This window comes from Salvelinus namaycush, chromosome 4, assembly GCF_016432855.1.
Source record: "Salvelinus namaycush isolate Seneca chromosome 4, SaNama_1.0, whole genome shotgun sequence".
In the NCBI taxonomy this organism is placed as follows: Eukaryota; Metazoa; Chordata; class Actinopteri; order Salmoniformes; family Salmonidae; genus Salvelinus; species Salvelinus namaycush.
In genome coordinates, this window is record NC_052310.1 from 70,216,219 (window position 1) to 70,229,450 (window position 13,232).

Consider the following 13,232-nt stretch of genomic DNA (forward strand, 5'->3'; position numbering starts at 1 on the left):
ATCAACAAAACACCAAATTATAGAATTTGTCATCGAGTCACATCCCCCCAAAAGTGTTCCAGACACTTGTACAATCTATTCCAAGGCGCATTGAAGCTGTTCTGGCAGCCCGTGACGTCCCATCGCCCTATTAAGACACTACGTTGATGTTTTCTTTATTTTGGCAGTTACCTTTATGTTCAAAAACAGCAATTACAGACAATTATATAAATTGTTCCTTTTCAGTTTTTATTAAAGTTTAAAACATGTAAAGAAACAAATATTATTCTAGCAACACCAATGAGAAACTTTCCATTTTAAGTACAGTGATATATCTCAGACTAGAAACCTTAAAATGGAAGCCCAAAGATAGACCAATAATCCTGCGATCTGGTGCCTCTGACCAGAATATCGACAGCGTAGATGTCAACATATTTTGACATGTACGCCTCATTTGTTGAGCTGTGCAGTCAGGGCGTCTATTAGCTCCTGTTTCTTGGTCCCTGTGACCTTCACCCCAAACTGCTTACAGGCGTCCTTCAGCACGGGCACCGTCAGCTTACCCAGGGTGCCTTTCTGTACGTGACCCCTCAGCTCGTCCTCAGACATCTCCACCTTGGGCTTCTTTTCTGTGCCGCCTGCCGCCTCAGCTGAACACACACAGGGCCAGGATGTTACAACAACCAGTATTTCAACAGTGAGACTGCCAACTACTACTCTGTTCTTTCTTACCCCATGGGCCAGAACCAAATCTCTCCTAAAGGACACAAAGCAAGTAAACCATACACCACAATATAGATCATACAGAACTCACCTGGTTTGCGTTTGGGTGCAGTCTTGCCCTCTGGGTTGTAGTCAGCAGGGTACACCAGATCTCTGAACTCTTGAGCCAGGGAACCAAGACGCTGGTCCATCATATTCACATTGGGCACTGAGAGAGGGAGAGAGAGAAAGATAGATAAGGAGATTGAACAGAAAGAATGGACGAGAAAAAGCGAGCTTGAGCACTGCTAAAAAAGAAGCATGTGGGCCAATCAGAAGCATATGATGTGTGTATTCATCTTACTGGTGTGATCCTCTATGTGCTCTGGGGCCATGAGATCTAAAGCCAAGGCTTCCAGGTTCCTGTAGTGCTGCTGGAGGACTGGGTTCTCAAACGCATCACTCCTGGAACACAGGAAGAGCAACACAGACAACACAGGAATGGGAATCTCAAGACTCATTCAGGTCATATTCTAGGACGTTTATAATAGTGTTCCCCTTGTTTTCTGCTATTCTTTCACTGTTATGTTTTATGCTTTAACTCTTTTCAAAATGTGAATCCTGGTATGAAATAATAATGTTTAGTATTCACTGTAATAAAAGGGGCGTACCTGTATTTGAAACGCAGCTTGTGTACTATCTCCTTCATCTTGTCCACCTGAGGCTCGGAGGCCGTGGGGAGCTGAGGAGCGTCCAGGGTACGGATGTCATCCGCGTAGGGCAGGAAGATGCCATGGAAGCCTGAGACAAACACACACACATACACACATGTCACTACAATTAGTCTGAACGTTTAAAAGTATTTTAATTGTGTGGTATTTGTGCAAGACCACGGCTGCAGTGGGACCCAATGACTGTACCTGGAGCCGCAATCTGGGCTTGGCCATCATCCACCTCCTCTCTTTGGGGCACCAGCGCTAAGAAGCGTGGGGGAGAGTTACGAATCCGTGTATATTTACACAGAGCGAATACGTTCCTCACACTACACCTGCGCAGCAACGCTGTGAACACACAGGCACTCCCTGGGATGGAAAAACAGGACATAATGAGAAAGGGGTTAAAGTTGGAACTCAAAATGGAACTTGGAGGACAAACATGGGCTGACGTTTCCCCGATTACATTTTGACTTGTAGTTTTGTTTTCAACTGTCACCGTTTCTCTTCCCATCATAGTGACAGGTTCACACACACCTGTGACCGCCTCCTCCTCTGGGTAGATGAAGACAGCAGATCTGAGGTGGTGGTGCAGTTTGAGACGCTCCATGGGCTTGAACCCGATCAGCTCCAGACCCGGGTCAGAAAACTTCTTTATCACATCCACCTCGTCTTTCTCCATCACTATCTGCCTGCCTGCATACACCTATACAGACAACACACATCACATCTAGACTGAAATTAACCGGACAGAATGAGAAATATGAAATCATACTTTTTTTTTTTATACCCCTTTTTCGTGATATCCAAATTCGTAGTTACAGTCCCATCCCATCGCTGCAACTCCCGTACGGACTCGGAAGAGGCAAAGGTCGAGAGCCGTGCATCCTCCGAAACAACCCAGCCAAGCCGCACTGCTTCTTGACACAATGCCTGCTTAACCCTGAAGCCAGCTGCAAGAATGTGTCGGAGGAAACACTGTACACCTGGCTACCGTGTCAGCGTGTCCGGCCCGCCAAAGGAGCGCTATGGAACAGGAACATCCCTGCCGGCCAAATCCTCCCCTAACTCAGACGACACTGAGCCAATTGTGCACCGCCCCATGGGTCTCCCGGTTTCGGTGCCGGCTGCGACAGAGCCTGGACTCAAACCAGGATCTCAAGTGGCACAGCTAGCACTGCGATGCAGTGCCTTAGACCACTGCGCCACTCGGGAGGCCCATACTTTCTTTGATACACTTTAAATATATATTTATTTGGTTTGATATGAGATTCCCACTTAGTTACCTGAACCCTCTTGGTGTCGCTGGGGAGCAGCAGACTGCCCGTCTGTGTGTGGTAGAGGCGTGTCTTGGTGCGGACTGGCTCGTTGTTGTCTCTGTAGAGCTTGATGGCGTTAGGCTTCCTGGCCTGTAGGGCCGTGATGTACACACCCACTGCAACGTTCATCCCTTCCCCCAGACACAGATTCAACCTGAGACACAGAGGACAAGAGAGGAGCCATCAGCAACCAGGGCCCTATTCAGTTTTATTAAACATTTGTAACATCTAAACATGTCCTATAAGAACACAGTGCCACGCCTATACAATGATGAGGGAAACAGTGCTGGGCTGTGCTCTGTACCTTGCGACCGATCTCTTCTTCATCTCCTTGGCTCTGACCCTCTTCTGGAGGTCCTCCAATTTCCCACAAGGATCCATCTGCAGGCCCAGCTCAGCCTCGTCCTCGGGGGGGCTCACCACGTCGCAGAAGAAGAGCGAGACGTCGAACCCACCTGGCTTCATCAGATGCATCAGGTCTATCACCACACCTGTGAGAGAGAGAGTTCACTGATCCAACATTGTTTGTGATAAACTAAACATTTGCAAGACCAAGATGCATTTCCGGCCCCTTTCAAACCCCTTCACCTTCAACCCTGTTACATCAAGGAGGCCAACTGCCATAGAGATACAACTATGTATGTTCTCTCTCTTTGACAACTGCCTTCCCCCAGACCCACCGGTCTCTTTGAGGTCGCTAGCCTTGGTGCGGGCCTGGCGGTTGCGCTCGCTGTCTCCCCCATGTGGTGTGTCACGGCAGGTGAAGATCATGAGGCGTTTGTGGGAGAGCCGAAGCTTGATGTCACTGTAGAGGTTGGAGCAGCACCACAGCGCCTCACCCAGGTTAGTATTCCCACTGCCCATGGTCTCTCCTGCCACCTGGGCACCCTTCTCCCCACGCAGCCCGTCCACATCCTGCACCCGACGGGCACCTAGAGGAGAGAGAGATGGGAGGAGATAAAAGAAAAGGATAGACAGAGAGATAGGTGAGGAGGAAGAGTAAAGATAAGCAGATTGGAGATACACAGAGAGAATAATAACAAATGTTCAAATGGGTTCCAGAAGAATCCAAGACTCTTTCAGAACACACACTGAAACTGCAGGCCAGGGGGACATACCAGGTGAGTCCAGGTCATGGTAGATATAGACATGCTTGAAACTGTTCCTGGGGTTCTTGCTCTGTTCCGTCCCATAGAACACTAGAGCCACCAGGTCCTTGTCACTGCTGATTATTTTACTGGTGTAGACGCTGCGGACACACTAGGGAGGGAGAGTAGCACAATACAATAAAACACTGTCAAAGGGCTAAGTAGGACCACAGAGATAAAGAGAGGAGTGGGAAAGGGCCATCAGTCATGTCACTTTTCATGGTGCTAAGAGTTCAGTAATTTTGATCATGTCTGAGATAAGGAGAGAAAGAGGCAGGGGAGGGAGGGGGTGAAGAAAGGACAGGAAAGGGAAAGCAGAGAGGGAGTTAGAGACAGTGAGAGAGAAAGACTACCTGCATGGTCATGTCAAATGGCGAGGGCTCTTCATCCTCCCCCTTGATGAACATCTCCTTGGAAGCATCCACCAGAAACACCAGGCTGTCACGCCCTGTGCTCTTATAGTCCACTGTGGAGAGGGATTACATTACATTACATATGCTAACCCCCATTCTATTCAGTATTGATCCATTCAATCACCATCAATGTTGGTCTTACCTCCAGACTCATCCCTTTCCTCTCCATCCACATCTTCATCCTCATGGTGGTAGTCGTTCCACTGTGCCATTGAGGCATGCACTAGTCTTGCCCTGAAAATAACAAGGAAACAAACGCATACGTGCACACACAGTGTGGTTGTTATAAAACTCATCAGGTGATACCAGACGATGTCGGGGTCAATTTAATGTGGCACTCCTGTCACCTTTTGGGTAAGTGGCTAGTTAGTTCTTGAGAACTCAAGGAGGGTATACACACTTCACAGTTGCCCCACCTTTTGGGTTCTTAGCTGATAGTATGGACCACAGCTACTCTACCTCCCCATGTGAACCACAATCCCGAAGCTCTGTTTACTCCCGACACTCTAAACGCAAATACGCCACTTGCGATAAGGTTTTGTAATCCTTTGGAATGTAACTTTTATATAAGCGAGAAATAATATTTAAAATACAAAACACACACTTTTACTGTGCACAGTTTAGCAAAGTTCCACCCGGCTGTTTTCACACACTGCCTCAGCTACGATATCTCCATTACACCAATACGTTCCACATTTCCGGTGCTTCTTAAAAATACAGCCGTGTGCAACTTTCAAACTGCATGCGGTAAGTCTTCTGTATTTGATTATTTTCTTCCCCTACTTATATTCAAGTTAAGTTCCAAATGTTTCCAAAACTGTATCCAACACCTGCATTTGCGTTTAGACAGAACATTTGGCGGAGCGTCGGGGAATAGGCTGCAGACAACTTTTTGAATATAATATAATCAGTTTCTAAACGGTGTATGGTTATCTTAGCATCCACTTATCAGCATAAATAAGAATGCATTCTCATTTAAACTATACAGCCGAATGAAAGCATACCTTATGGCTGAGTGTATGATGTTACAAAAGTGATTTCGGTGGAATTAGTTAGCTACAAGCCTTGTTTTGTCTTGATGCAGGTGTTGATATCAGACCGTAGTCTTGTCACATAGTTTAATTGCGTCATCAGTTGCGACGTGAACGCGCATTACTTTTTCTATGGTGAAAATGTTGGTGGGTTCATGTAAAGCCAAATGTGCATAGCGCCATCTACTGTGCGATTGAGGTAGAGACGATTTATGAAACAAATATCGTCAACATATTTGTCATATCAATCGTAAAACTCACTTGCATAAACACAAGATTTCTTAATTTTATTACGGATTCTTGCGTCCATTTCATAATATTTTATCAGACGCTTTAACGATGTAGGTCGTCACAGTCAACTGTTTGAAGCTAGCCACAATAAGGATTGTGGAATTTGCAGTTTCCCTTCAAAATAAGATTCCACCATTGAAACATGCAAAATAATACAAATTGTGGAATAATACCTATTTGGACTAGATGCCAAACAAGGTTGGATGTTTTTATATACATTCAAAAAAAGACAATAAGTAGTTAATTTGACACAAAAAAAGTAAAGAATCAGTTGAAATCGCACTGTGGATGTAATTAGACTTCCGTATTGCAATGGGGGCATACTTATAATAAGCACTATCAAATCAAATCAAACACACAATATGCTGAAACACTTAAAAATAACTTTTTGGCGTCAAATTAACTACTTGTTCTCTTTTGTTGAATTTATATATCAATATACCAAACTTGTTTAGGATGATCTAGTCCAAATATGGTATTATTCCACTATTTGTATCCGTTTGCATGTTGCAATGGGTGACTTTTATTTTAAACGCTACCCAAAATTCCACTATTGTGGCCAATTCTTATTGCTGCTAGCTTCACACAGGTGTTCCAGTCTCACTCTGTCCATTCATTGGCTGTTTTTTAAGCCGTATGAATGGGCATTTTTGACAGATGTATTTTGTTTTGAGTCACAGTGACACAGCAACAGCTGACTAGCATGTTTGTTAAGAGCTTCGTTACGGTCGTGACTCGTGAATTTGTCTCAATTATTAGATATTCGTTGTAATTAAGCTTAGCTACTATATGACTTTTTATTTTGCCCAACATAAGGCATTTCGGACTATTTGTGTTTTTCTATTTGCGGAACCAGAACGAAATATAATAACTTAACTAGTTACGTTAGATAACACTACGTTAGCTAGTCGGATAGCTAGCTAGATAATACTAGCTAGCTAGTTCGTACACATTGAAGACAACACAGCACTCAACCTAATTTTACACCACCAAGCTGAATTATGGATCCAAATAACACCTCGTACGCTGTGAAACTGTACGTTTACGATATATCTAAAGGAATGGCTCGCCAGCTGAGCCCCCTCATGCTAGGTAAGTTGCTAACTAACGTTAGTTTTGCTTGGAATATACATTGTTTTACCCGCGGATGTAGAGTTTGGATTGATGAGCAGAGGCCGAGGATGCATTTTAGGCCTATGCGCTGAATTTAGAATCAATTTCTGTATCTTATGTACCCCAAGTTCGCTACAAAATGTAAACTTAATGTATAACGTTATCAATTATTCTGTTCTATTCACAGGTAAACAGCTTGATGGAATATGGTGAGTAAATTATGTATTTTTTGAATGATTGAAATCCTTATTTTAGTGAGGACAAAGGTCAAGTTATGTACACCTTTTATATTTATATTTTCCCCCAGTGTTTTTAAGTCTGTTAATTGGGAATCCGTCTTTATGTGAAATAAACTCTAGCTTTTTTCCTCTCACTTAGGCACACTGCTATTGTTGTACATGGAGAGGAGTTTTTCTATGGGGGAGATGGCATCACAAACTGCCCACCTGTAAGACAATGTTTTATTCTATTCTTTCCTGACATAAACTAGACCTGTAAATCTCTTTCTTATTGGTGTACATAAGTCTAAGTTAGTTACCCCAAGCATAGATCTTGTTAGTTGTGATACAAAACGAATCCTGGGGCTGCATATGGGCTATTGGAGGACAACTGAGCAAGCAGGTGGCAGGTAGCCTAGCGGTTAAGTGTGTCGGGCCAGTAACCAACTGGTTCGAATTCCCAAGCCGGCAAGGTGGAAAAATGTGCAGTTCTGCAAGGCAGTTAAACCTCCAACAACACCTGCTCCCTGGTCAATTTAAGGCACCCCTCCGCACCTCTATGATTCAGAGGGGTTGGGTTAAATGCATTCGGTCGTACAACTGACTAGGCATCCCCTTTCCACTTACAAGCTGTTTGTATTTGTTGTGTGTTTTTTAGGGCGGAACGTCCCTGGGACAACCCAACTCCATAATAGACCTGGGCACCACAGAGGTGACTGAGGAGATCTTTATGGAGTACCTGTCTTCACTGGGAGAGTCCACGTACAGGTGAGGCTGTGGTACCTGGTCGATCTCAACCTGGTGGATCTCAACTCCACACGTAATGGCAATGTGCAGTCTCTCTCCCTCTCTTTCTCCCTTCTATCTTTACTCTGTTCCTATCTTTGCCTCACATCTTCTTTATCTGTAGGGGGAACCAATACCATCTGTTTGAGTGGAACTGTAACACGTTCAGTAACGAAGTGGCCCAGTTCCTCACTGGCAGCAAGATCCCCGGCCACATCACAGACCTGCCGGCTGAAGTGCTCTCCACGTGAGTTACCCCTCTCTCCCCTCCCCTGTCTCTATAGCAACAAGAACCTGTTGTCAGATATTTAGAGTGTAGTGCGGGAGCATGGCACAGCGATAGTCGAGCACATATTGTTCATGAGTGACATGGGTAAGAATTCCACCCCTGACACTTTCATGCTGTCTCTCCTCTACCTGTAACCCTAAATCTACTTTCAATACTGTCTGAATAAAGAGAAAAATATGGAAGGAGGACAAGTCTCCGTTCACATGTAGAATGTAGACCCCACTCTACATGTGAACGGAGACTTGTCTTCCTTCCATATTTTTCTCTTTATTCAGACTGTATTGAAAGTAGATTTAGGGTTACATATATATCACACACACACACACACACACACACACACACAGTTGAAGGCGGAAGTTTACATACACTTAGGTTGGAGTCATTAAACTCGTTTTTCAACCACTCCACAAATTTCTTGTTAAACTATAGTTTTGGCAAGTCGGTTAGGACATCTACTTTGTGCATGACACAAGTAATTTTTCCAACAATTGTTTACAGAGATTATTTTACTTATAATTCACTCAATTCCAGTGGGTCAGAAGTTTGCATACACTAAGTTGACTGTGCCTTTAAAGAGCTTGGAAAATTCCAGAAAATGGTGTCATGGCTTTAGCTTCTGATAGGCTAATTGACATTATTTGAGTCAATTGGAGGTGTACCTGTGGATGTATTTCAAGGCCTACCTTCAAACTCAGTGCCTCTTTGCTTGACATCACGGGCAAATCAAACAAAATCAGCCAAGTCCTCAGAAAAAATAATTGTAGACCTCCACAAGTCTGGTTCATCCTTGGGAGCAATTTCCAAATGCCTGAAGGGTACCACATTCATCTGTACAAACAATAATATGCAAGTATAAACACCATGGGACCACGCAGCCGTCATACTGCTCAGGGAGGGGACGCGTTCTGTCTCCTAGAGATTAATGTACTTTGGTGCGAAAAGTGCAAATCAATCCCAGAACAGCAGCAAAGGACCTTGTGAAGATGCTGGAGGAAACGGGTACAAAACTATCTATATCCACAGTCAAACGAGTCCTATATCGACATAACCTGAAAGGCCGCTCAGCAAGGCAGAAGCCACTGCTCCAAAACAGCCATGAAAAAGCCAGACTACGGTTTGCAACTGCACATGGGGACAAAGATCGTACTTTTTGGAGAAATGTCCTCTGGTCTCATGAAACAAAAATAGAACTGTTTGGCCATAATGACCATCGTTATGTTTGGAGGAAAAATGGGGGGCTTGCAAGCCGAAGAACACCATCCCAACCGTGAAGCATGGGGATGGCAGCATCATGTTGTGGGGGTGCTTTGCTGCAGGAGGAACTGGTGCACTTCACAAAATAGATGGCATCATGAGGGAGGAAAATTATGTGGATATATTAAAGCAACATCTCAAGACATCAGTCAGGAAGTTAAAGCTTGGTCGCAAATGGGTCTTCCAAATGGACAATGACCCCAAGCATACTTCCAAAGTTGTGGCAAAATGGCTTAAGGACAACAAAGTCAAGGTATTGGAGTGGCCATCACAAAGCCCTGACCTCAATCCCATAGAAAATTTGTGGGCAGAACTGAAAAAGCGCGTGCGAGCAAGGTTGCCTACAAATCAAATTGATTTATATAGCCCTTCTTACATCAACTGATATCTCAAAGTGCTGTACAGAAATCCAGCCTAAAACCCCAAACGGCAAGCAATTCAGGTGTAGAAGCACGGTGGCTAGGAAAAACTCCCTAGAAAGGCCAAAACCTAGGAAGAAACCTAGAGAGGAACCAGGCTGAGGGGTGGCCAGTCCTCTTCTGGCTGTGCCGGGTGGAGATTATAACAGAACATGGCCAAGATGTTCAAATGACCAGCATGGTCAAATAATAATAATCACAGTAGTTGCCGACGGTGCAGCAGGTCAGCACCTCAGGAGTAAATGTCAGTTGGCTTTTCATAGCCGATCATTAAGAGTATCTCTACTGCTCCTGCTCTCTAGAGAGTTGAAAACAGCAGGTCTGGGACAGGTAGCACGTCCGGTGAACAGGTCAGGGTTCCATAGCCGCAGGCAGAACAGTTGAAACTGGAGCAGCAGCACGGCCAGGTGGACTGGGGACAGCAAGGAGTCATCATGCCAGGTAGTCCTGAGGCATGGTCCTAGGGCTCAGGTCCTCCGAGAGATAGGAAGAAGAAAAAGAGAGAATTAGAGAGAGCATACTTAAATTCACACAGGACACCGGATAAGATAGGAGAAGTACTCCAGATATAACAAACTGACCCTAGCCCCCCGACACATAAACTACTGCAGCATAAATACTGGAGGCTGAGACAGGAGGGGTCCGGAGACACTGTGGCCCCATCCAATGATACCCCCGGACAGGGCCAAACAGGAAGCATATAACCACACCCACTTTGCCAAAGCACAGCCCCCACACCACTACAGGGATATCTTCAACCACCAACTTACCATCCTGACACAGAAAGATCAAATCGGATAGATACAATCCTGACCCAGTTACACCAGCTCTGTCTGGAGGAAGGGGTCAAAATTCACCTAACTTATTTTGGGAAGCTTGTGGAAGGCTACCCCAAACGTTTGACCCAAGTTAAACAATTTAAAGGAAATGCTACCAAATACTAATTGAGTGTATGTAAACTTCTGACCCACTTGGTTATGTGATGAAAGAAATAAAAGCTGAAATAAATCATTCTCTCTACTATTATTCTGACATTTCACACTCTTAAAGTAAAGTGGTGATCCTAACTGACCTAAAGCAGGGAATTTTTACTAGGATTAAATGTCAGGAATTGTGAAACTGAGTTTAAATGTATTTGCTAAGGTGTATGTAAACTTTCGACTTTAACTGTATGTATGCGCTATAAATCAGGACAGCTTGTTCAAAGCACAAGTCGCTGTGTATGTAGTTCATCATGTTACTCCCCGTTGATCAGATTCTAATTTGTCGTGTTCCACTCTGTCACCCACAGGCCTTTCGGCCAGGCGCTACGCCCTCTACTGGACTCCATCAATATTGCACCTCAGGGGGGCAACACCTTCAACGGACACTATGGCCAGAGATAGACCAGAGATAGACCAGAGATAGACCAGAGATAGACCAGAGATAGACCAGAGATAGACCAGAGATAGACCAGAGATAGACCAGAGATAGACCAGAGATAGACCAGAGATAGACCAGAGATAGACCAGAGATAGACCAGAGATAGACCAGAGATAGACCAGAGATAGACCAGAGATAGACCAGAGATAGACCAGAGATAGACCAGAGATAGACCGATAACACAGGTGCACAGAGTAATATATTGGGTGGGAGATCTGCAGCTCACCTTTTGTGAGTCCCTTAGGCTGCGTTTACACAGGCAGCCCAATTCTGATATTTTTTTCACTAATTGGTCTTTTGACCAATCAGATCAGCTCTGAAAAAGATCTGGTGGGAAACGATCTGATGTGATTGGTCAAAAGACCAATTAGTGACAAAAAGATCAGAAATGGGCTGCCTGATGTATGTCAGTCAGTGGGCCAGGCAGAAACCTAACCCTACCTGACCTCTTTAATACCTTAACACCAACCCAGCCTGGCACACACCATCCCCAGCCGTAACTTGATTATACCTAATTCTCCCCTTTTCCACTATAAAGTTGGCCTGATCCGTGCCTGTATTTTAGTATGTCCACGGTTATCAAGATGGCCGTAAGTATATAATAAGATGGAGCTTTCTTCTACTCTCCGTAGGATCCCATGATCGGCTGAATGTAAAACTAGAGCTGCAAGGTTTTTCTCTAGAAAGTGCAGCTCTTTCCTACACGGGTGGGGGTAGGGTACCTTTTACATACCTTCTATGTTTTACTAAATAAGTATTAAGCTATTTTACTGTTATATTGTTTTGTGTTCTTTTTTAATTACCATGATGTGACTGGGTTGCCACTAGAGGGAGAGAAGGAAAGGAAAAGAGAAACAGCTGAAGTGGTGATAAAATCTAGACAAATTCTGACTTGCACTTGTCTTTGTATTGGGAACTTGCGTATTCACATGTCTTCTACCAACTGTCTTGTGTCAAGGTTTATCCATCCCTTGAATACATCATCACACACTCTCAGGGTCATCATGCGACGATGACCTCAATGTACTGAATGTGTGATTTAAAAAAAAAAATATATATATATTTTTATAACTAAAGAGACCACAACCGATCGTTTCAAATCGGAACAAATTAGTCATAATGGGCAGAACAAGCAAGGAGGTGGGCTGAGCCAGTTACAAGCTAGCGAGATCCTTTTGGCGCGTTCTAGCATACATTCGCATATGTCTGCTTGGGAACACCTACTCTGTGAAGTGCGCGTGTGCAATAACTCAATTCGCTTTTGCACTCCTAAACAGTGCCATTTTTAAACCACTTTAGCAAAGGGTAAATTCTAGGAAACTTAGTCCACTCTGTTCATAACAGATTAAAGTTTTGGCAACAGAACTGTATTGAGATCAAATGTTTCATCGATAAGCAGAATCTCGGCCAAAATCCATCTCATTCCATCTTCTCCCGCTGCTGGCCACTGGACTTCCTCCCACTGGAAACGCTAAGCGGATGCTTCACATTTATACAGTCGGTGAAATATCTGGCTCATTGTTCTATCTGTGTCTGGATCTTTCCAGAGTTTGTATTCTCATACATTTTCAAATGAGCAGGAATACACCATATACAGGAATTCTCTAAGATTGAAATGTTGTGCAGTCTAATGTTGGTCCAGCATAGGAATACGAAAATCACTCTTCATATCACAAGTCATGCCAATCTCCATTCACTTTTCCCCTGATATTAAGTATCAGTGATTTTTCTTTTGTGGTATATTTATTTGGATAATATATATATAAGGCTGTCTTTAAAAAAAGAAAAGAAGGGGTGGATCAGCTTAATATTGCGGAAAGAATGTTGCTTCCATCAATGTAATTGTCTGCATCATTTCCAATCCCCCATATATTTTTTGGGTAAATATAAATATCCATACACGCATGCATACATACATATACACATATGTACATACACATACCTATATAGACATACATACTTTATAAAATAATATACCTTTATTCCCCGCAAACCCTACCACCGATCCCCCAATTGGAGTAAACTAATAAACACTTTGGCTTTTACCTTCAATTTATACATCTTATACACATTTTACAGACAGTCTCTTTTACAATAGTTATTTTTTGTTTGTTTTTAGTCCTTCCTCTATTTCT

The 13,232-nt window shown here is 43.7% G+C and overlaps 2 protein-coding genes across 5 annotated transcripts; one reads left to right on the forward strand and one right to left on the reverse strand.

Moving 5' to 3' along the window:
• Positions 1–207: 207 nt before the first annotated feature.
• LOC120046780 (X-ray repair cross-complementing protein 5-like) lies at positions 208–5,409 on the reverse strand. 4 transcript variants are annotated; one of them, XM_038992282.1, is made up of 13 exons: positions 5,279–5,409; positions 4,417–4,508; positions 4,215–4,327; positions 3,832–3,973; positions 3,394–3,645; positions 3,018–3,204; positions 2,681–2,867; positions 1,932–2,100; positions 1,602–1,763; positions 1,353–1,482; positions 1,046–1,146; positions 794–910; positions 208–629 (listed from the first exon to the last, which is right to left on the reverse strand). In XM_038992282.1, the coding sequence occupies exons 2-13, from the start codon at positions 4,484–4,486 to the stop codon at positions 430–432; spliced, it is 1,830 nt and encodes a 609-aa protein (XP_038848210.1). In that variant the 5' UTR covers positions 4,487–4,508; positions 5,279–5,409; the 3' UTR covers positions 208–429. The 4 variants fall into 4 exon arrangements, with proteins under 4 accessions (XP_038848210.1, XP_038848213.1, XP_038848214.1 ...); XM_038992285.1 differs by lacking the exon at positions 5,279–5,409 and adding an exon at positions 4,879–4,978; XM_038992286.1 differs by lacking the exon at positions 5,279–5,409 and adding an exon at positions 4,691–4,872.
• Positions 5,410–6,249: 840 nt separating this feature from the next.
• LOC120046781 (desumoylating isopeptidase 1-like) lies at positions 6,250–11,153 on the forward strand. Its single transcript, XM_038992287.1, has 6 exons — positions 6,250–6,688; positions 6,897–6,918; positions 7,088–7,157; positions 7,586–7,695; positions 7,838–7,960; positions 10,967–11,153. Exons 1-6 carry the CDS (start codon positions 6,598–6,600, stop codon positions 11,058–11,060), a joined length of 510 nt encoding a protein of 169 aa, XP_038848215.1. The 5' UTR covers positions 6,250–6,597; the 3' UTR covers positions 11,061–11,153.
• The last annotated feature ends 2,079 nt before the right edge of the window (positions 11,154–13,232 follow it).

Excerpts from the sequence above, each read along its gene's own strand:
- LOC120046781 (XM_038992287.1), top strand. The coding sequence starts at position 6,598 with ATGGATCCAAATAACACCTCGTACGCTGTGAAACTGTACGTTTACGAT. Across the intron at positions 6,919-7,087 it reads AAACAGCTTGATGGAATATG|GCACACTGCTATTGTTGTAC; the intron begins GTGAGTAAATTA and ends CCTCTCACTTAG. Across the intron at positions 7,961-10,966 it reads CCGGCTGAAGTGCTCTCCAC|GCCTTTCGGCCAGGCGCTAC; the intron begins GTGAGTTACCCC and ends TGTCACCCACAG.
- LOC120046780 (XM_038992282.1), bottom strand. The coding sequence starts at position 4,486 with ATGGCACAGTGGAACGACTACCACCATGAGGATGAAGATGTGGATGGA. Across the intron at positions 2,101-2,680 it reads GCGACACCAAGAGGGTTCAG|GTGTATGCAGGCAGGCAGAT; the intron begins GTAACTAAGTGG and ends TTGTCTGTATAG. Across the intron at positions 911-1,045 it reads GCACATAGAGGATCACACCA|TGCCCAATGTGAATATGATG; the intron begins GTAAGATGAATA and ends TCCCTCTCTCAG.